Source organism: Anolis sagrei, chromosome 5 (genome assembly GCF_037176765.1).
Source record: "Anolis sagrei isolate rAnoSag1 chromosome 5, rAnoSag1.mat, whole genome shotgun sequence".
NCBI classification, from domain to species: domain Eukaryota; kingdom Metazoa; phylum Chordata; class Lepidosauria; order Squamata; family Dactyloidae; genus Anolis; species Anolis sagrei.
This window is the reverse complement of record NC_090025.1, coordinates 195,505,026-195,520,574: the sequence shown is the minus strand read 5'-3', so window position 1 is coordinate 195,520,574 and position 15,549 is coordinate 195,505,026. Positions and strand designations below refer to the sequence as shown.

The window sequence follows — 15,549 nt, the reverse complement described above, 5'->3', positions numbered from 1 at the left end:
GCTAACAGGTTCCAGTATTTCCCAGTGAGGCTTTTGGTTTTGCTTTGTCCATTTAAATTCATGTTTGCTGATTTTGCTGTGGCTTTTGACTTGCATTTTTCCTTTATTTTGTAACCATTTTTCTTCAATAAAAAAGGATTGTTTTTCACAGCCAAGTGTGGTGGATAGTTATCTTAGGGCCTTGTTCCCTGCTCTGGATTGCAACACCTTGCTCCAGACACCACCACACCAAGGCTGTAGGTTTTTGTAATTATTGAGAAAAGCAAAATCAAAACAAAGAAATAGAAATGCAAAAGCTCCATAGGCAAAACAGAGACTTAAATGTAAAGGCAAAGTTCCTAAGATCCGAAGACAAAAACATGAAGCATGATCCTTTAGCAATGGTCAAACAAAAGTCCATGGTAAACAGTTAAAAACAAGACCCAAATCCCAGACTCAGGAAGCCAGAAGCATGCTGCTAAAAGACAAGGAAAATCTCCAGAAGTTAACATGGGAAGAGAAATGTTGAACTGACAATAACTGCCTGTCAGCTACAAGACTAAATACCCTTTGTGAACATGAAAGCATTGCATTGACCTTGGGCACCTTTGGCTTCTCGCTTGCTGGCCAAGCGAGTGCTTCTCCGAATCCTTAATTGAAAACGATCTTGTCTGCTCATTAATTCATTATCTTCAAGGCTATACAATCCTTTATCTGGGTCCAGCTGGGACGGATCCTCCACCTGGCTGTGTGGGATTTCACTCTCGCTATCAGTCTCTCTGATATCAGTCTCTCTGATATCAGTCTCGGTGGCGCAGTGGGTTAAAGCACTGAGCTGCTGAGCTTGTTGATCGAAAGGTCGCAGGTTCGATTCCGGGGAGTGGCGTGAGCTTCCGCTGTCAGCCCTAGCTTCTGCCAACCTAACAGTTCGAAAACATGCAAATGTGAGTAGATCAATAGGTACCGCTCTGGCGGGAAGGTAACGGCGCTCCATGCAGTCATGCCGGCCACATGACCTTGGAGGTGTCTACGGACAACGCTGGCTCTTCGGCTTAGAAATGGAGATGAGCACCACACCCCAGAGTCAGACATGACTGGACTTAATGTCAGGGGACTACCTTTACCTTTACCTTTATCAGTCTCTCTAACTAAAGGAACATTCCTTTCCCCGGGGAACTGACTTGTAGTTTCTCCTTCAGCAGCCACACTATCAGCCCCGCCTGAAACATGTACAGGAATCTGTAAACCATCAGCCTCCTCGTCATCCTGCAGGAAGTCAGGCTCAGACCCAAAGTCAGGCTCAGAAGACCCAAACAGCTCAGCTTCAGACTCAGACAACACACCATGCAATATTGCATTCATGGTTTCATCCCCTTTATACACCATGCAATCCTGCATTCATGGTTTCCTCACCAAACTGCAAATCCCAGGGTTTGATAGCATTGAGTCCAAGTGGTGCCAAAGTGCTCTGCGTTACAAAGAGTAAATGTCTTGTTTTTTACTGATCATCTGCATGGCACATTTTCTTTCCCTGAACTCGTAAAACGTTATCTATGTGTGATTTTCTTTCCGCCACAGAGCTATCTAACACTTCTCAATCTCTGACCTCCGCAGGTGGATGGAGATTCAGTCAGTGGCATCTGTTTTGTCGGGTACAAGAACTACCGCTATAGAGCTGGCTTCGTCCTGGCCCCCATCGGCCTGGTGCTTCTCGTCGGGGGCTATTTCCTGATCCGAGGTGGGCTTCGTTCCCCTTCCTGTGACCCTTCCACCCTAATGGTTGGCCCTCTCAATTGGCAGGTTTATGTTTTGCTACGTTCAGCAGACATTGACCATAACGTTATGCTGAAGGACCTAGAACGTCCTAGGGATAATACTTTTCTAGGTATTTGTAGATCCTCCACTGAGATTCTGTGGTCCGTATCCAACAGAAGTTAACCATAGAATTGAACTGGAAGACCCAGAGATTCCTAAGGAGTTCACTCGGCAACTTTGCATCCTCCAGTATGGTTGTATGGTCTACTTCTTGCCAAAGTTCATCACAATATGTTCAGGGACCTAGACATTCCTAGGAAGAACAGTTCTCTAGACATTTGTTGGTCCTCTAGAGCGATCCTATGGTCCACCTCTTGCAGAAGTTGACCATAGAATACTTCTCTAGGCATTTGCGAATCGTCCATTGTGATTCTGTGGACCAAGTTCAACAGAGCATTTTGAACCCCACCAATGATAGAATTGAGCCAAACTTCCTACACAGAACTCCCATGATCAACAGAAAATACTATATGGTCTTCGACGACCCCTCTGACACCCCCTCGCAACCCCCACAGGGGTTGCGATCCCCAGGTTGAGAAACACTGTGTTAGCCTCTGAATCTGCCGCTAAGTGAAAATCCACTGCTGGCCTAACATTCCCAGTATCCCCAGCTCCATCAGCTACAGAACCACCCTCCTGTGCATCTACAGAGGCTTGTTCAATGTCCTCTGAAACCTCAGGCAGAGAAACAATCACAGGATGAACCACAACACTGTGAATGAACTCTGCTATGTTTTGCTTGCCTTTGTGGCATTGTGTCTGTCCAGTGTGCAGTTTTTCAAGGAGGGCATGATTACAAAACTCTTAAGTCACGCACCTATCTTGTGACAGTTTGCATAATGTGGACTAGGGGCTAACCAGATGTTTTGTCACCTTCGGTCTAGGTGTGATGACGTTATTCTCCATTAAGAACAACCACCCGGGCCTTTTGAGCGAGAAGGCTGCCAGCAAAATCAATGAGACTATGCTACGCCTGGGTAAGTGGGGCTGATCTACACTGCATCTATTTATTTATTTACAGTATTTACTTACTTACTTACTTAGGCGATCCCTCGCTTTCCGAGGATGATTGTCTTCCAATGTTCTTGTGGGTCCGTATGTGGCTGTGGAGCCCTATTCTTGCTCTGCATCTTCTTCCGCAGGGAGGGCATTGGTTTCCAGGTGGAAGGCGGTCTCGGCCGGGGTTGGCTTGACGTGCCTTCCTCTTGGCACGTTTCTCTCTTTCACCCTCCACTCGTGCCTCCTCAAATTCTACAGCACTGCTGGTCACAGCTGACCTCCAGCTGGAGCGGTCAAGGCCAGGGCTTCCCAGTTCTCAGTGTCTATGCCAGAGTTTTTGAGGTTGGCTTTGAGCCCATCTTTAAATCTCTTTTCCTCTCCTCCAATATTCCGTTTTCTGTTCTTGAGTTCGGAGTAGAGCAGCTACTTTGGGAGATGGTGGTCGGGCATCCGGACAACGTGGCCGGTCCAGCGGAGTTGATGGCGGAGGACCCATCGCTTCAATGCTGGTGGTCTTTGCTTCTTCCAGCATGCTGACGTTTGTCCGCTTGTCTTCCCAAGAGATTTGCAGGATTTTCCGGAGGCAGCACTGATGGAATCGTTCCAGGAGTTGCATGTGACGTCTGTAGACAGTCCACGTCTCACAGGCATATAGCAGGGTTGGGAGGACAATAGCTTTATAAACAAGCACCTTGGTCTCCCTACGGATGTCCCGGTCCTCAAACACTCTCTGCTTCATTCGGAAAAATGCTGCGCTTGCAGAGCTCAGGCGGTGTTGTATTTCGGCGTCGATGTTGACTTTGGTGGAGAGGTGGCTGCCAAGGTAGCGGAAATGATCAACATTTTCTAATGTTACACCATTAAGCTGTATCACTGGCATTGGAGAGGGGACAGCTGGTGACTGCTGGAACAGCACTTTGGTTTTCTCGATGTTCAATGACAGGCCGAGCTTCTCGTATGCTTCTGCAAAGGTGTTTAGAGTGGCTTGTAGATCTTCTTCTGAATGCGCACAGATGACGTTGTCATCAGCATACTGGAGTTCTATAACAGATGTTGTTGTGACCTTGGTTTTTGGCTTTCAGTCTGCTGAGGTTGAATAGCTTGCCATCTGTCCGATAGATGATTTCCACTCCGGTGTATTTATATTCTGACTTTCTCACCCCGCAGGGGACTCAGGGTGGATTACAATTCACATATACACGGCAAACATTCAATGCCATAGACACACAACATATATAGACAGACACAGAGGCAATTTGTTGCAATCCAGAGCAGGGAACGAGGCCCTAAGATAACTATCCACCACACTTGACTGTGAAAAACAATCCTCTTTTATTGAAGAAAAATGGTTACAAAATAAAGGAAAAATGCAAGTCAAAAGCCACAGCAAAATCAGCAAACATGAATTTAAATGCACAAGAACAAAACCCAAAGCCACACTGTAAAATACTGGAACCTGTTAGCAATCCACTAACCGTGCTTGATATCCTAGAAATCTTTCAAGACCATGGCCAGGGAAACCGGGAGAACGGCCAAGGTCTTCATCAATCTGAAACGATGCCTGAACTGAGGCAATCAGCCTGGCGTATTGCAATTAAAACTCAAGAATTGGTTCCGTGAACCGCCCTTGTGTTTTGAAGCCAATGTTTTTAATTCTTGAATTCAGGAGGATCGACGCAAACTGAGTGTTTTACTTCTGTCTTCCCAAATTTGGCCCCTTCTGTTGTCATTACAGTTACCAGGTGCAGAAGGGAGGGAAAGGTCATGGCTTCCCTCTGAAACATTCTCATGAACACTGGTACTTTCATTTTCCAAATCTACAGAAGTTCCTTCCTCACTAATTTCAGGAACATTGGCATTTTCCAAACCTACAGCAGTTTCTTCCTCACTAATTTCAGGAGCATTGGCATCAAAAGGTACATTTCCACTAGCATCAGTAAATATACTTTCATTAGCATCAGGAGGAACAAACAGAGAATTAGGTTCAAGTTCAAACTCAGGCTGAACCCCAACAATGGCAAACATTCAATGCCATAGACACACAACATCTCCAGCTCATCCCTTGTTTGGGTGACATCTCCAGCTCATCCCTTGTTTGGGTATCAGCCAGCACGTCAACGACTAAAATCTAGAAATAGTTTTCTAAGATCTACAGAGACACTCGTTGGATCATCTCAGCAAGCGCGAGTCCAAAAGTGGCAGGCTCAAACCCAGAACCTCAATCAATGGCTGATACCAAATGAGAGACTCCTTCCCAGGCACGCAGAAGACTGGGCGACTTGGAAGGCGCTGAACAGACTGCGCTCTCGCACCACGAGATGCAGAGCCAACCTCAAGAAAGTGGAATCCTCGACATGCGAGTGCGGAAAAGCGCAAACCACTGACCACCTGCTGCAATGCAACCTGAGCCCTGCCACATGCACAATGGAGGACCTCCTTGCAGCAACACCGGATGCACTCCAAGGGGCCAGATACTGGTCAAAGGATAACCCAGGAACAAAAATCATAGTGTGACGTAGTGCATGGTAGACTTGAGATGATGTTGGAGGCTCCATTTGAAGACCATGGCACAGTCAAAGCCCTCTTGACAGATGGCCATCCAAACTCTGCTTTAAGATAAAATCCCAGAGAAAGAGATTTTACAGGACTCAGTTTGACAGATGCACGCTGAGGATAATTTGCAGCCCTTTCCTTGACCATCCGTGCACTTGAATGCCTGACCGTCTCCTTTTTCCTCCCGTTTGTCTCTCTCTCTCTCTCCAGGGATCTTTGGCTTCCTGGCTTTCGGCTTCGTCTTCATCACCTTCGGCTGCCACTTCTACGACTTCTTCAACCAGGCGGAATGGGAACGCAGCTTCCGGGAACATGTTTTGTGAGTAGTTTCAGGAGGAGAGAAACACTGCTTTGAAGGGATTGTGTCCGCTCTGGGTTCTACTCCAAACTTTACAAATACATCATCCGAGATCAACCGAACTCAGTCCTCTCATACATCATAAGTGGGTTTGAGTATTACCAGTACGCTGATGACACTCAGCTTGTGCTGAATTTATTTATTTATTTATTTATTTACAGTATTTATATTCTGCCCTTCTCACCCCGCAGGGGACTCAGGGCGGATTACAGTGTACACATATATGGCAAACATTCAATGCCAATTTTTGACATACAAACATATACAGACACACACAGAGGCTATTTAATTTTTTTCTGGCCGCCAGGGGAGCTGTCGCTTTCATCGTCCATCTGCGACGCTGATGAAGCACTTCCACATTCCCCGCATGCTTCCCCGCTGGAATGCTTTGCTGGAGTCTTCCTTATGGCCTCATAAATCAGTTAATTTAGCCTCCCCACACTTTAAGGTGGTACCTAATTTTCCTACTTGATAGATGCAACTGTCTTTCGGGTTGCAAAGGTTGACAACAGGCTACACAATTGGTTGGAAACTCACTCCAAACCGGGCTGGCTTCGAACTCATGACCTTTTGGTCAGAGTGATCTTAATGCAGCTGACACTCAGCCAGCTGCGCAACAATTCTGAAGTTGGAAGGCCGACTGGACTCTGTACCTGATTGTTTCCATCAGTGCCTCATTGAGGCCGTGACTGGATGGCTGCGTGCCAGCAGGTTGAGGGTGAATCCGGCAAAGACAGAGATCCTATGGCTGGGTCGACCGGGCAGTGGGGACATCCAGCTGCCTACCCTGGATGGCGAGGCGCTATGCCCGTCATAGTTGGTAAAGTGTCTGGGAGTCCTTTTGGACCCTCTGCGGACAATGGAGGCCCAGGTCTCCGCCGTGAGCAGAACCGCCTTCTTTCACCTGCGGCTGGCCCCCTCCCTGTCCAGGGACAACCTAGCTACGGTGATCCAGGCCACGGTCATCTCAAGACTGGACTACTGTAACGCCCTCTACATTGGCCTCCCTCTGTCGGTGATCCGTAAGCTCAAGTTGGTACAAAACGCAGCTACTCGGCTTCTTGCAGGAATTCCAATGAGATGCCACATCACCCCAATCTTACTACAGCTGCATTGGTTACCAATTGAGCACCGGATCACTTCCAAAGGGATGGGACTCACCTTGAAGGCCTTGCATGGTCTGGGGCCGATGTACCTGAGGGACCGCCTCACCCCCTCCCAACCCCAGAGATCCCTCCGTTCTGAGGACCAAGATTTGTTGGAAATTCCCAGTGTCAAGACCTTGCGTCTAACAGCAACCAGACGCAGAGCCTTCACAGCAGTGGCACCATCACTCTGGAATACTCTGCCACCTGAAGTCTGTGCCTTGTGGGACCTATCAGCTTTCCGCAGGGCATGTCAGACATCTCTGTTTCGACAGGCCTTTGATCTTTGATATTGCTGTTTTTAAATTGTTTTAAATTGGTTTTAAATTGTGTTTGATTTTAGCTAATCTTGTAAGCTGCTCCGAGCCCCAGGGGAGTGGCCGCATATAAGTTTGAATAATAAAATAAATAAATAAGTAATTATAAGCAATTACTAGTAATTTGCTTGTGGAGAGAAAAAGTGGGGTATAACCAGGAACAAAAAAAATGTGTTACATAGTGTAATATATAGGTTCAATGTTAAATCGATCCTAAAGGTTTTTTTTATTGCTCTATAAAGTAACCTAAAGGCCATTTACACTATAGAATGAACGCAGTTTGATTTTAAGTGCTATGGAATCTGGAAGCTGTAGTTTGCTGATTCACCAAAGAGAAGGATAAGGACCTTGCAAAACTATAACTTCCAGGGTTCCATCGCATTGAGCAATGGCAGTTGAAACAGTACCAAACTGCATTCATTCCACAGTGCAGAGGCACCTTTGGAGAGAGGAAGGATTCCATTCCCAGCCATGTTTTCCTTTCTGTTGGTCTGCAGGTGCGAGGCCAACGTGACCATCGCCACTGAGACCAAGAAGCCAATCCCTGACTGCGAGATCAAGAACCGTCCCAGCCTCTTGGTAGAGAAGATCAACCTCTTTGCCATGTTTGGGACCGGCATCTCCATGAGCACCTGGGTCTGGACAAAAGCCACAGTGCTCATCTGGAAGCGCACCTGGGGCAGGTAAGGGAAGCACCTGGGGCAGGTAACGGACACACCTGGTGCAGGTAATGGAAGCACCTGAGGCAGGTAATGGAGACACCTGGGGCAGGTAATGGAAGCACGTGAGGCAGGTAACGGACACACCTGGGGCAGGTACGGGAGGCATTTGAAGCAAGTAAGGGAAGCACCTGGGGAAGGTAAGGGAAGCACCTGGGGAAGGGAAGGGAAGCACCTGGGGCAGGTAATGGATGCATCTGGGAGACAGGTACGGGAAGCACCCGGGGCAGTTAATGGATGCATCTGGGAGACAGGTACGGGAAGCACCCGGGGGAGTTAATGGATGCATCTGGGAGACAGGTACGGGAAGCACCCGGGGCAGTTAATGGATGCACCTGGGGGCAGGTAAGGAAGCACTTGGGGCAGATAACGGACACACCTGGTGCAGGTAATGGATGCACCTGGGGGCAGGTAAGAGAAGCACTTGAGGCAGGTAATGGACACACCTGGTGCAGGTAATGGAAGCACCTGAGGCAGGTAAGAGAAGCACCAAGGGCAGGTAATGGATGCACCTGGGGGCGGGTAAGGAAGCACTTGGGGCAGGTAGGGGAAGCACCTGGGGCAGGTAAGGGAACCATTGGGGGCAGGTAAGGGAAGCACCTGGGGCATGTAATGGATGCACCTGAGGCAGGTAAGAGAAGCACCTGGGGCAGGTAACGGAGACACCTGGGGCATGTAAGGGATGGGGCCTGACGCCCAGGATCGGGGGGAATCCTTGAGTTACAAACAAGATATATCCTACAAGTTTGTTCTTAAGTCAAGTTTTACATAAGTCAGAACAGGCACCTTTTTGAAGTGTTCAGAGTTCAAGGATGATCCAAAGTCCATAGTTAAGAGTCAGTCCAGGGGTTCAAGGTGCATCAAGTTCCACACAAGGTACAGAAGCAAACAGTGTCCACAAGAGGATCCTCACCAGGTTCCAAGGTTCATCAAGGAACAGGACGCCAAGAGTTCATAGTACAAGTCGGGATACCACAATCCACGCAACCTGGGGGAAAAACCATCAGCATCCACAAGCAGATACTTTTCTCCCAGTCCTGACCTATGTTCCCCATCTCAAAACAGCCAAGCATTCCATATACTAGTCACCATTAAGTGCGGGACATGACACGCATGTCCTTTGCCGGCCCTCCTCTGCCCGTGTCTTCTCCTTCTTCCAGGCTGACGGGACGGAGCGGGGACGAGCCCAAGCGGATCAAGAAGAGCAAGATGATCGCCAAGGCTTTCTCCAAGAGGAAGGAGCTGCAGAACAACCCCAACCAGGAGCTGTCCTTCAGCCTGCGCACCGTCTCGCACGAGGGTCCCGTCGGTAAGTGGAAGGGAATGGCAGGTGGGACACCGTGCCTATCTTGCAGGTAACAAGAATATTAAGGACATTGAGGAAATTAAAAAATCACTCAAATCTCTTCCCTTCCTGTCTCCCAATTCCAGCTGGTATGGTTTTCGATATCAACGAACCATCAGGAGATGTTTCCTCAGCGTGGGCGCAACATGTCACCAAGATGGTGGCCAGGAGAGGGGCCATTCTGTCGCAGGACGTCTCCGTGACACCTGTCGCCACACCTGGTAAGGCATTTCATATAATCATAGAATCCTAGAGTTGGAAGGGACCTCATGGGCCATCCAGTCCAACCCCATTCTGCCAAGAAGCAGGAATGTTGCATTCAGATCACCCCCGACAGATGGCCATCCAGCCTCTGCTTAAAAGCTTCCAAAGAAGGAGCCTCCACCACACTCCGGGGCAGAGAGTTCCACTGCTGAACGGCTCTCATAGTCAGGAAGTTCTTCCTCGTGTTCAGATGGAATCTCCTCTCTTGTAGTTTGAAGCCATTATTTCATGTCCTAGTCAATCTCCATCTACTTATCTATCTATCTATCTATCTATCTATCCAATCTCCATCTACTTATCTATCCATCCATCCATCCATCCATCCACCCAATCTCTATCTATCTATCCATCCATCCATCCATCCATCCATCCATCCATCCAATCTCCATCTACTTATCTATCTATCCATCCATCCATCCATCCATCCATCCATCCATCCACCCAATCTCTATCTATTGATCTATCTATCTATCTATCCATCCACCCACCCACCCAGTCTCTATCTATCTATCTATCTATCTATCTATCTATCTATCTATCTTGTCCATTCTATCTCTAGTATCTATTGTCTGTCTTTCTGTCTGTGTGTTGATCTATCCAGCCTCCATCTATCTACCCATCTATCATAGAATCATAGAATCAAAGAGTTGGAAGATCCAACCCCATTCTGCCAAGAAGCAGGAATATTGCATTCAAATCACCCCTGACAGATGGCCATCCAGCCCCTGTTTAGAAGCTTCCAAAGAAGGAGCCTCCACCACACTCCGGGGCAGAGAGTTCCACTGCTGAACGGCTCTCACAGTCAGGAAGTTCTTCCTCATGTTCAGATGGAATCTCCTCTCTTGTAGTTTGAAGCCATTGTTCCGTGTCCTAGTCTCCAGGGAAGCAGAAAACAAGCTTGCTCTCTCCTCCCTGTGGCTTCCTCTCACATATTTATACATGGCTATCATATCTCCTCTCAGTCTTTTCTTCTTCAGGCTAAACATGCCCAGCTCCTTAAGCCGCTCCTCATAGGGCTTGTTCTCCAGACCCTTGATCATTTTAGTCGCCCTCCTCTGGACACATTCCAGCTTAGAGTCAATATCTTTCTTGAATTGTGGTGCCCAGAATTGGACACAATATTCCACGTGTGGTCTAACCAAAGCGGAATAGAGCATGGGGAGCATGACTTCCCTCGATCTAGACACTATGCTCCTATTGATGCAGGCCAAAATCCCATTGGCTTTTTTTGCCACCACATCACATTCCTGGCTCATGTTTAACTTGTTGTCCACGAGGACTCCAAGATCTTTTTCACACGTACTGCTCTCGAGGGAGGCGTCCCCCATTTTGTATCTTTGCATTTCGTTTTTCCTGCCAAAGTGGAGTATCTTGCATTTGTCCCTGTTGAACTTCATTTTGTTAATTTTGGCCCATCTCTCTAAGATCATTTTGAACCTGCTCCTGTCCTCTGGAGTATTGGCTATCCCTCCCAATTTGGTGTCGTCTGCAAACTTGATGATCATGCCTTCTAGCCCTTCATCTAAGTCATCAATAATGATGTTGAACAGGATGTTGAAAATGTCAAGATTCTATTTTCCTCAAACTCCACAAGTATACACATTTGGGCATATTGAGTATTCTTGTAGAGTTTGATGGATCTGGACCAAACTCATATTCCAGCTTGTCAATATCTCTCTTGAATTGTGGTGCCCAGAATTGGACACAATATTCCAGGTGTGGTCTAACCAAAATGGAATAGAGCATGGGGAGCATGACTTCCCTAGATCTAGACACTAGACTCCTATTGATGCAGGACAAAATCCCATTGGCAGTGTTTTGTGTCCAGAGTGTCTTGTGTCCAAAGTGTCTTGTGTTCAAAGTGTCTTGTCTCCCAGTGACTTGTGTCCAAATTTGGTGTCAAATCATCCAGTGGTTTTTGAGTTATGTTAATCTCGCAAACGAACATTATGAAACCACCTTCCACACAGGAGGCAAAAACCCGCGAACCAGCAAGTCCACAAAAAGCGAACCGCGGAGGGAACACTGTATTTTAGAAATATTAACACATTGTTGTTAACATTCCAGACAATTTCACCCTAGGTTCACCAATTTCACCCAGGTTACTCACAAGAACGCCCATGAAATGCCATATCACACCAGTGCTGCAACATTTACATTGGCTGTATTGTCGAAGGCTTTCATGGCCGGAATCCATGGGTGGTTGTAGGTTTTTCCGGGCTATATGGCCATGTTCTGGAGGCAATTTTTCTCCTGACGTTTCGCCTGCATCTATGGCAAGCATCCTCAGAGGTAATGAGGTCTGTTGGAAGTAGGAAAAATGGGTATATATATATCTGTGGAATGACCAGGGTGAGACAAAGGACTTTTGTTTGCTGGGGCTAGCTGTGAATGTTTCAGCTGATCACCTTGATTTCAAATCAAATGGACTGCAAATTCCATTTGGTCATTCCACAGATATATAAACCCATTTTTCCTAGTTCCAACAGACCTCACTACCTCTGAGGATGCTTGCCATAGATGCAGGCGAAACGTCAGGAGAAAAATTGCCTCCAGAACATGGCCCTATAGCCCGGAAAAACCTACAACAACCCATTTACATTGGCTTCCAACTGAGTACCGTGATCTGTCTAAGATGCCAGTTCTGACCTTTAAAACTCTTTACAGCCAGGGTCCATTGTACCTTAGGGACCGCCTCTACTTCTCCCATCATCGGAGGTCGCAACGACCAGCCCAACGTGACTTACTCCATATACCGGGTCCTAGAGAAGTGCCCTTGGAAAGGACCAGGCACAGGTGGGCTTTCTCCATCTCTGCCCCTGCCTTGTGGGATTCCTTGCCGCCCTACATGAGAGCCATGCGTGACTTAGGGCCTTTTACTCTCGCACTTAAGACACCTGGCTTTTTACTCGAGCATTCGATCTCTGTTGATTTTTAATTTTTGTATGTATGTATTTTATCTTTTGTAATTTAGCTGTAAATCGCCTGGAGCATTCTCTTAGCCTGAAGAAGAGAAGGCTGAGAGGAGATATGATAGCCATGTATAAATATGTGAGAGGAAGCCACAGGGAGGAGGAGGGAGCAAGCTTGTTTTCTGCTTCCCTGGAGACTAGGACGCAATGGAACAATGGCTTCAAACTACAAGAGAGGAGATTCCATCTGAACATGAGGAAGAACTTCCTGACTGTGAGAGCCGTTCAGCAGTGGAACTCTCTGCCCCAGAGGGAGTGTGGTGGAGGCTCCTTCTTTGGAAGCTTTTAAACAGAGGCTGGATGGCCATCTGTCAGGGGTGATTTGAGTGCAATGTTCCTGCTTCTTAGCAGAAAGGGGTTGGACTGGATGGCCCATGAGGTCTCTTCCAACTCTTTGATTCTATGATTCTATGACTTATTCTTCAAATCACATCTAGGGAATGTTCCTTTTGGAAGGGACTACGGTGTTGCACTCCAGACCAGGAAAAAGCCCTCTGATCTTAAACATCACACAGTTGAGTAGGAAAACAATCATTTTTAAAGATAATTAAAAAGCAGAAAAGTAAAAAAGCACTTTAAAGGTAATAGGTAAATCCAATTAGGTAGGAAGATAAGCCAGAACAAAGTAGTCCAAGGTAATAATCCATCAATGTTCCTGCTTCTTGGCAGAATGGGGTTGGACTGGATGGCCCAGGAGGTCTCTTCCAACTCTTTGATTCTATGATTCTTTGATTCTATGATTCTATGGAGGGCGATTAATAAGTTATTAGATGATGATGATGATGATGATGATGATGATGATGAACAACATGTTTTTTAGGTTCTTGTGGGTTTTTTCGGGCTATAGAGCCATGTTCTAGAGGCATTTCTCCTGACGTTTCGCCTGCATCTATGGCAAGCATCCTCAGAGGTTGAGAAAGACCTTCTCAACCTCTGAGGATGCTTGCCATAGATGCAGGCGAAACGTCAGGAGAAATGCCTCTAGAACATGGCTCTATAGCCCGAAAAAACCCACAAGAACCTAGTGATTCCAGCCATGAAAGCCTTCGACAATACATTGAACATGTTTTTTCCCTCCGCAGTGCCTCCAGAGGAGAGGGCCAGCTTGTGGCTGGCAGAGGACGAGCGCCGGAGGAAGAAAACGAGCCGCAAGGCGAAGAAAACCAAGCGGCGGAAGAGGAAGGAAGTGTCTCCCTCGCGGACGGCGGCGGAAAACGGCGATCCATACGGCGGCCTGGACTTCTTCGTCAGCTCCGTCCCGCGGCTGCCCCGTCTCCCAGAAGCCAAGCGCTTCGTCTCCAGTCCGTGGGAGTCGCAAGCATTGAATGCGGTTTTGGCGCCTGCAGCCCACCATTGCCCAAACGAGCGAGTTCCGATGGATCATTTCACCCGGAGGAACCCCATCAGCCACCCGTTCTGCCCCGATGACGTGGGGCAACCAGAGGAAAGTGGTGCGTGGCTGTTCACCGGGAATCGGCAGCCAACGACGAGTCGGGGTCCCCTTCCACAACACCCCTCCACCTCCTGGTTCCAGCAGACGCAAGCGAGGAGAGGCCCGTTGCCTCCCATCCATTCCCGGACAAACCTCATGGACGCCGAAGTGCTGGACCTCGATTCCGACTTCTAAGGACGTGCCGAGAGGTCTCTGTGTCCCAATACGCTCAGGCATGGGCCAACTTCGAGCCTCCCTCCAGGTGTTTTGGACTCCAACTCCCACAATTCCTAACAGCCGGTAGGCTGTTAGGAATTGTGGGAGTTGGAGTCCAAAACACCTGGAGGGAGGCTCGAAGTTGGCCCATACCTGCAATAGGATGTAGTCTTTGCTATGTCCATCGCTCTAATGTTGGACTTTGTCCCTCCGCGGCAAAGCATTACAAACTACAACTTCCAGGATTCCATAGCATTGAGAAGTCGAACTACATTCATTCTTGTGTCGAAAGCACAGCCATAATTATTGTGTTATTGTGTGGTTGTATGGCCAAGGTGTTCTCGCAACATTTTCTCCTCCTGACGTGACACCTGTATCTTCAAAGGATCCCTTCATTCTTGGTTGTGTTTCCTTCCAAGGAGTTTCTCCATGCCTTCCTCTTGAGGCTGAGAGAGTGTGAACTGCTCACGTTCAACGATATGGGGACCCTGCTTGTTGTTGTTATTGTTGTTGTTGTTTTATTGTGTTGTTTCCACACTACAGCAACCCTATGCTAGGGTTTCCTTGGCAAGATGTACTCAAGAGGGAGTTGGCCAATGCCTTCCTCTGAGAAAGTGTGACTTGAGTGTGAACTTTGGTAGAACTATCCAAGGTGCTGAATCCTTGTTATGTTTTGCACCTTGGCTGGAAACTCGAAGCGGGTTGGCACAGAGACGCCCGGCATGAAAAGTCAATAAGATCTTTGCCATTTCCTCTCAGTTTCCTTCCTGGAGGTCTCTCCTGTCTCCAGCTTTTACTGAACGGTACATAGGTATGAATCCTAAAGTTGGAAGGGACTCCAAAGGCCATCTAGTCCAACCCCTTTTCTGCCAGACAGGAAGGCACAACCTAAGCCCTCCTGACAGATGACCATCAAGCCTTTGCTTTAAAATATTTATTCCAAGTGAGGTCTTTCCAAAGCAGAATAGAGTGGGACTACGAGGGTTGAATGAAAAGTAATGCCTCCACCTTCGTAACTCCTCAACAGATGGCAGTACTGGTATGCGGTAGGTACTGGCTTGTTCAGTAGACTCTCCTCTACAGTTCCATTTTGGCGGGAACCCTTAGCATTGAACAATTGTGTTGTTAAAGTGAAAAGTAATGCTTCCACCTTCGTAACTCCTCAACAGATGGCAGTACTTGTATACAGCAGGTACTGGCTTGTTCAGTAGACGCTCCTCTACAGTTCCATTTTGGTAGGAAGCCTTAGCAGAAAAAGTAATGCCTCCACCTTCATAACTCCTCAACAGATGGCAGTACTAGTATGCGGCAGGTACTGGCTTGTTCAGTAGACACTACTCTACAGTTCCATTTTGGTGGGAAGCCTTAGCAGAAAAAGTAATGCCTCCACCTTGGTAACTCCTCAACAGATGGCAGTACTGGTATGCGGCAAGTA

The 15,549-nt window shown here is 47.6% G+C and overlaps 1 protein-coding gene across 1 annotated transcript in view; it reads left to right on the top strand.

Annotated features, from left to right (window-relative positions):
- The window catches only part of SMO (smoothened, frizzled class receptor), a 29,875-nt gene extending 15,667 nt beyond the window's left edge, over positions 1 to 14,208 (top strand). Inside the window, exons 6-12 of the mRNA XM_060776368.2 lie at positions 1,594 to 1,717; positions 2,679 to 2,771; positions 5,557 to 5,665; positions 7,664 to 7,849; positions 9,046 to 9,194; positions 9,317 to 9,451; positions 13,549 to 14,208. Of these exons, the coding sequence (XP_060632351.2) occupies positions 1,594 to 1,717; positions 2,679 to 2,771; positions 5,557 to 5,665; positions 7,664 to 7,849; positions 9,046 to 9,194; positions 9,317 to 9,451; positions 13,549 to 14,093 (1,341 nt within the window). The 3' untranslated portion in view covers positions 14,094 to 14,208. The remainder of the gene's footprint in view (positions 1 to 1,593; positions 1,718 to 2,678; positions 2,772 to 5,556; positions 5,666 to 7,663; positions 7,850 to 9,045; positions 9,195 to 9,316; positions 9,452 to 13,548) is intronic.
- Positions 14,209 to 15,549: the final 1,341 nt, after the last annotated feature.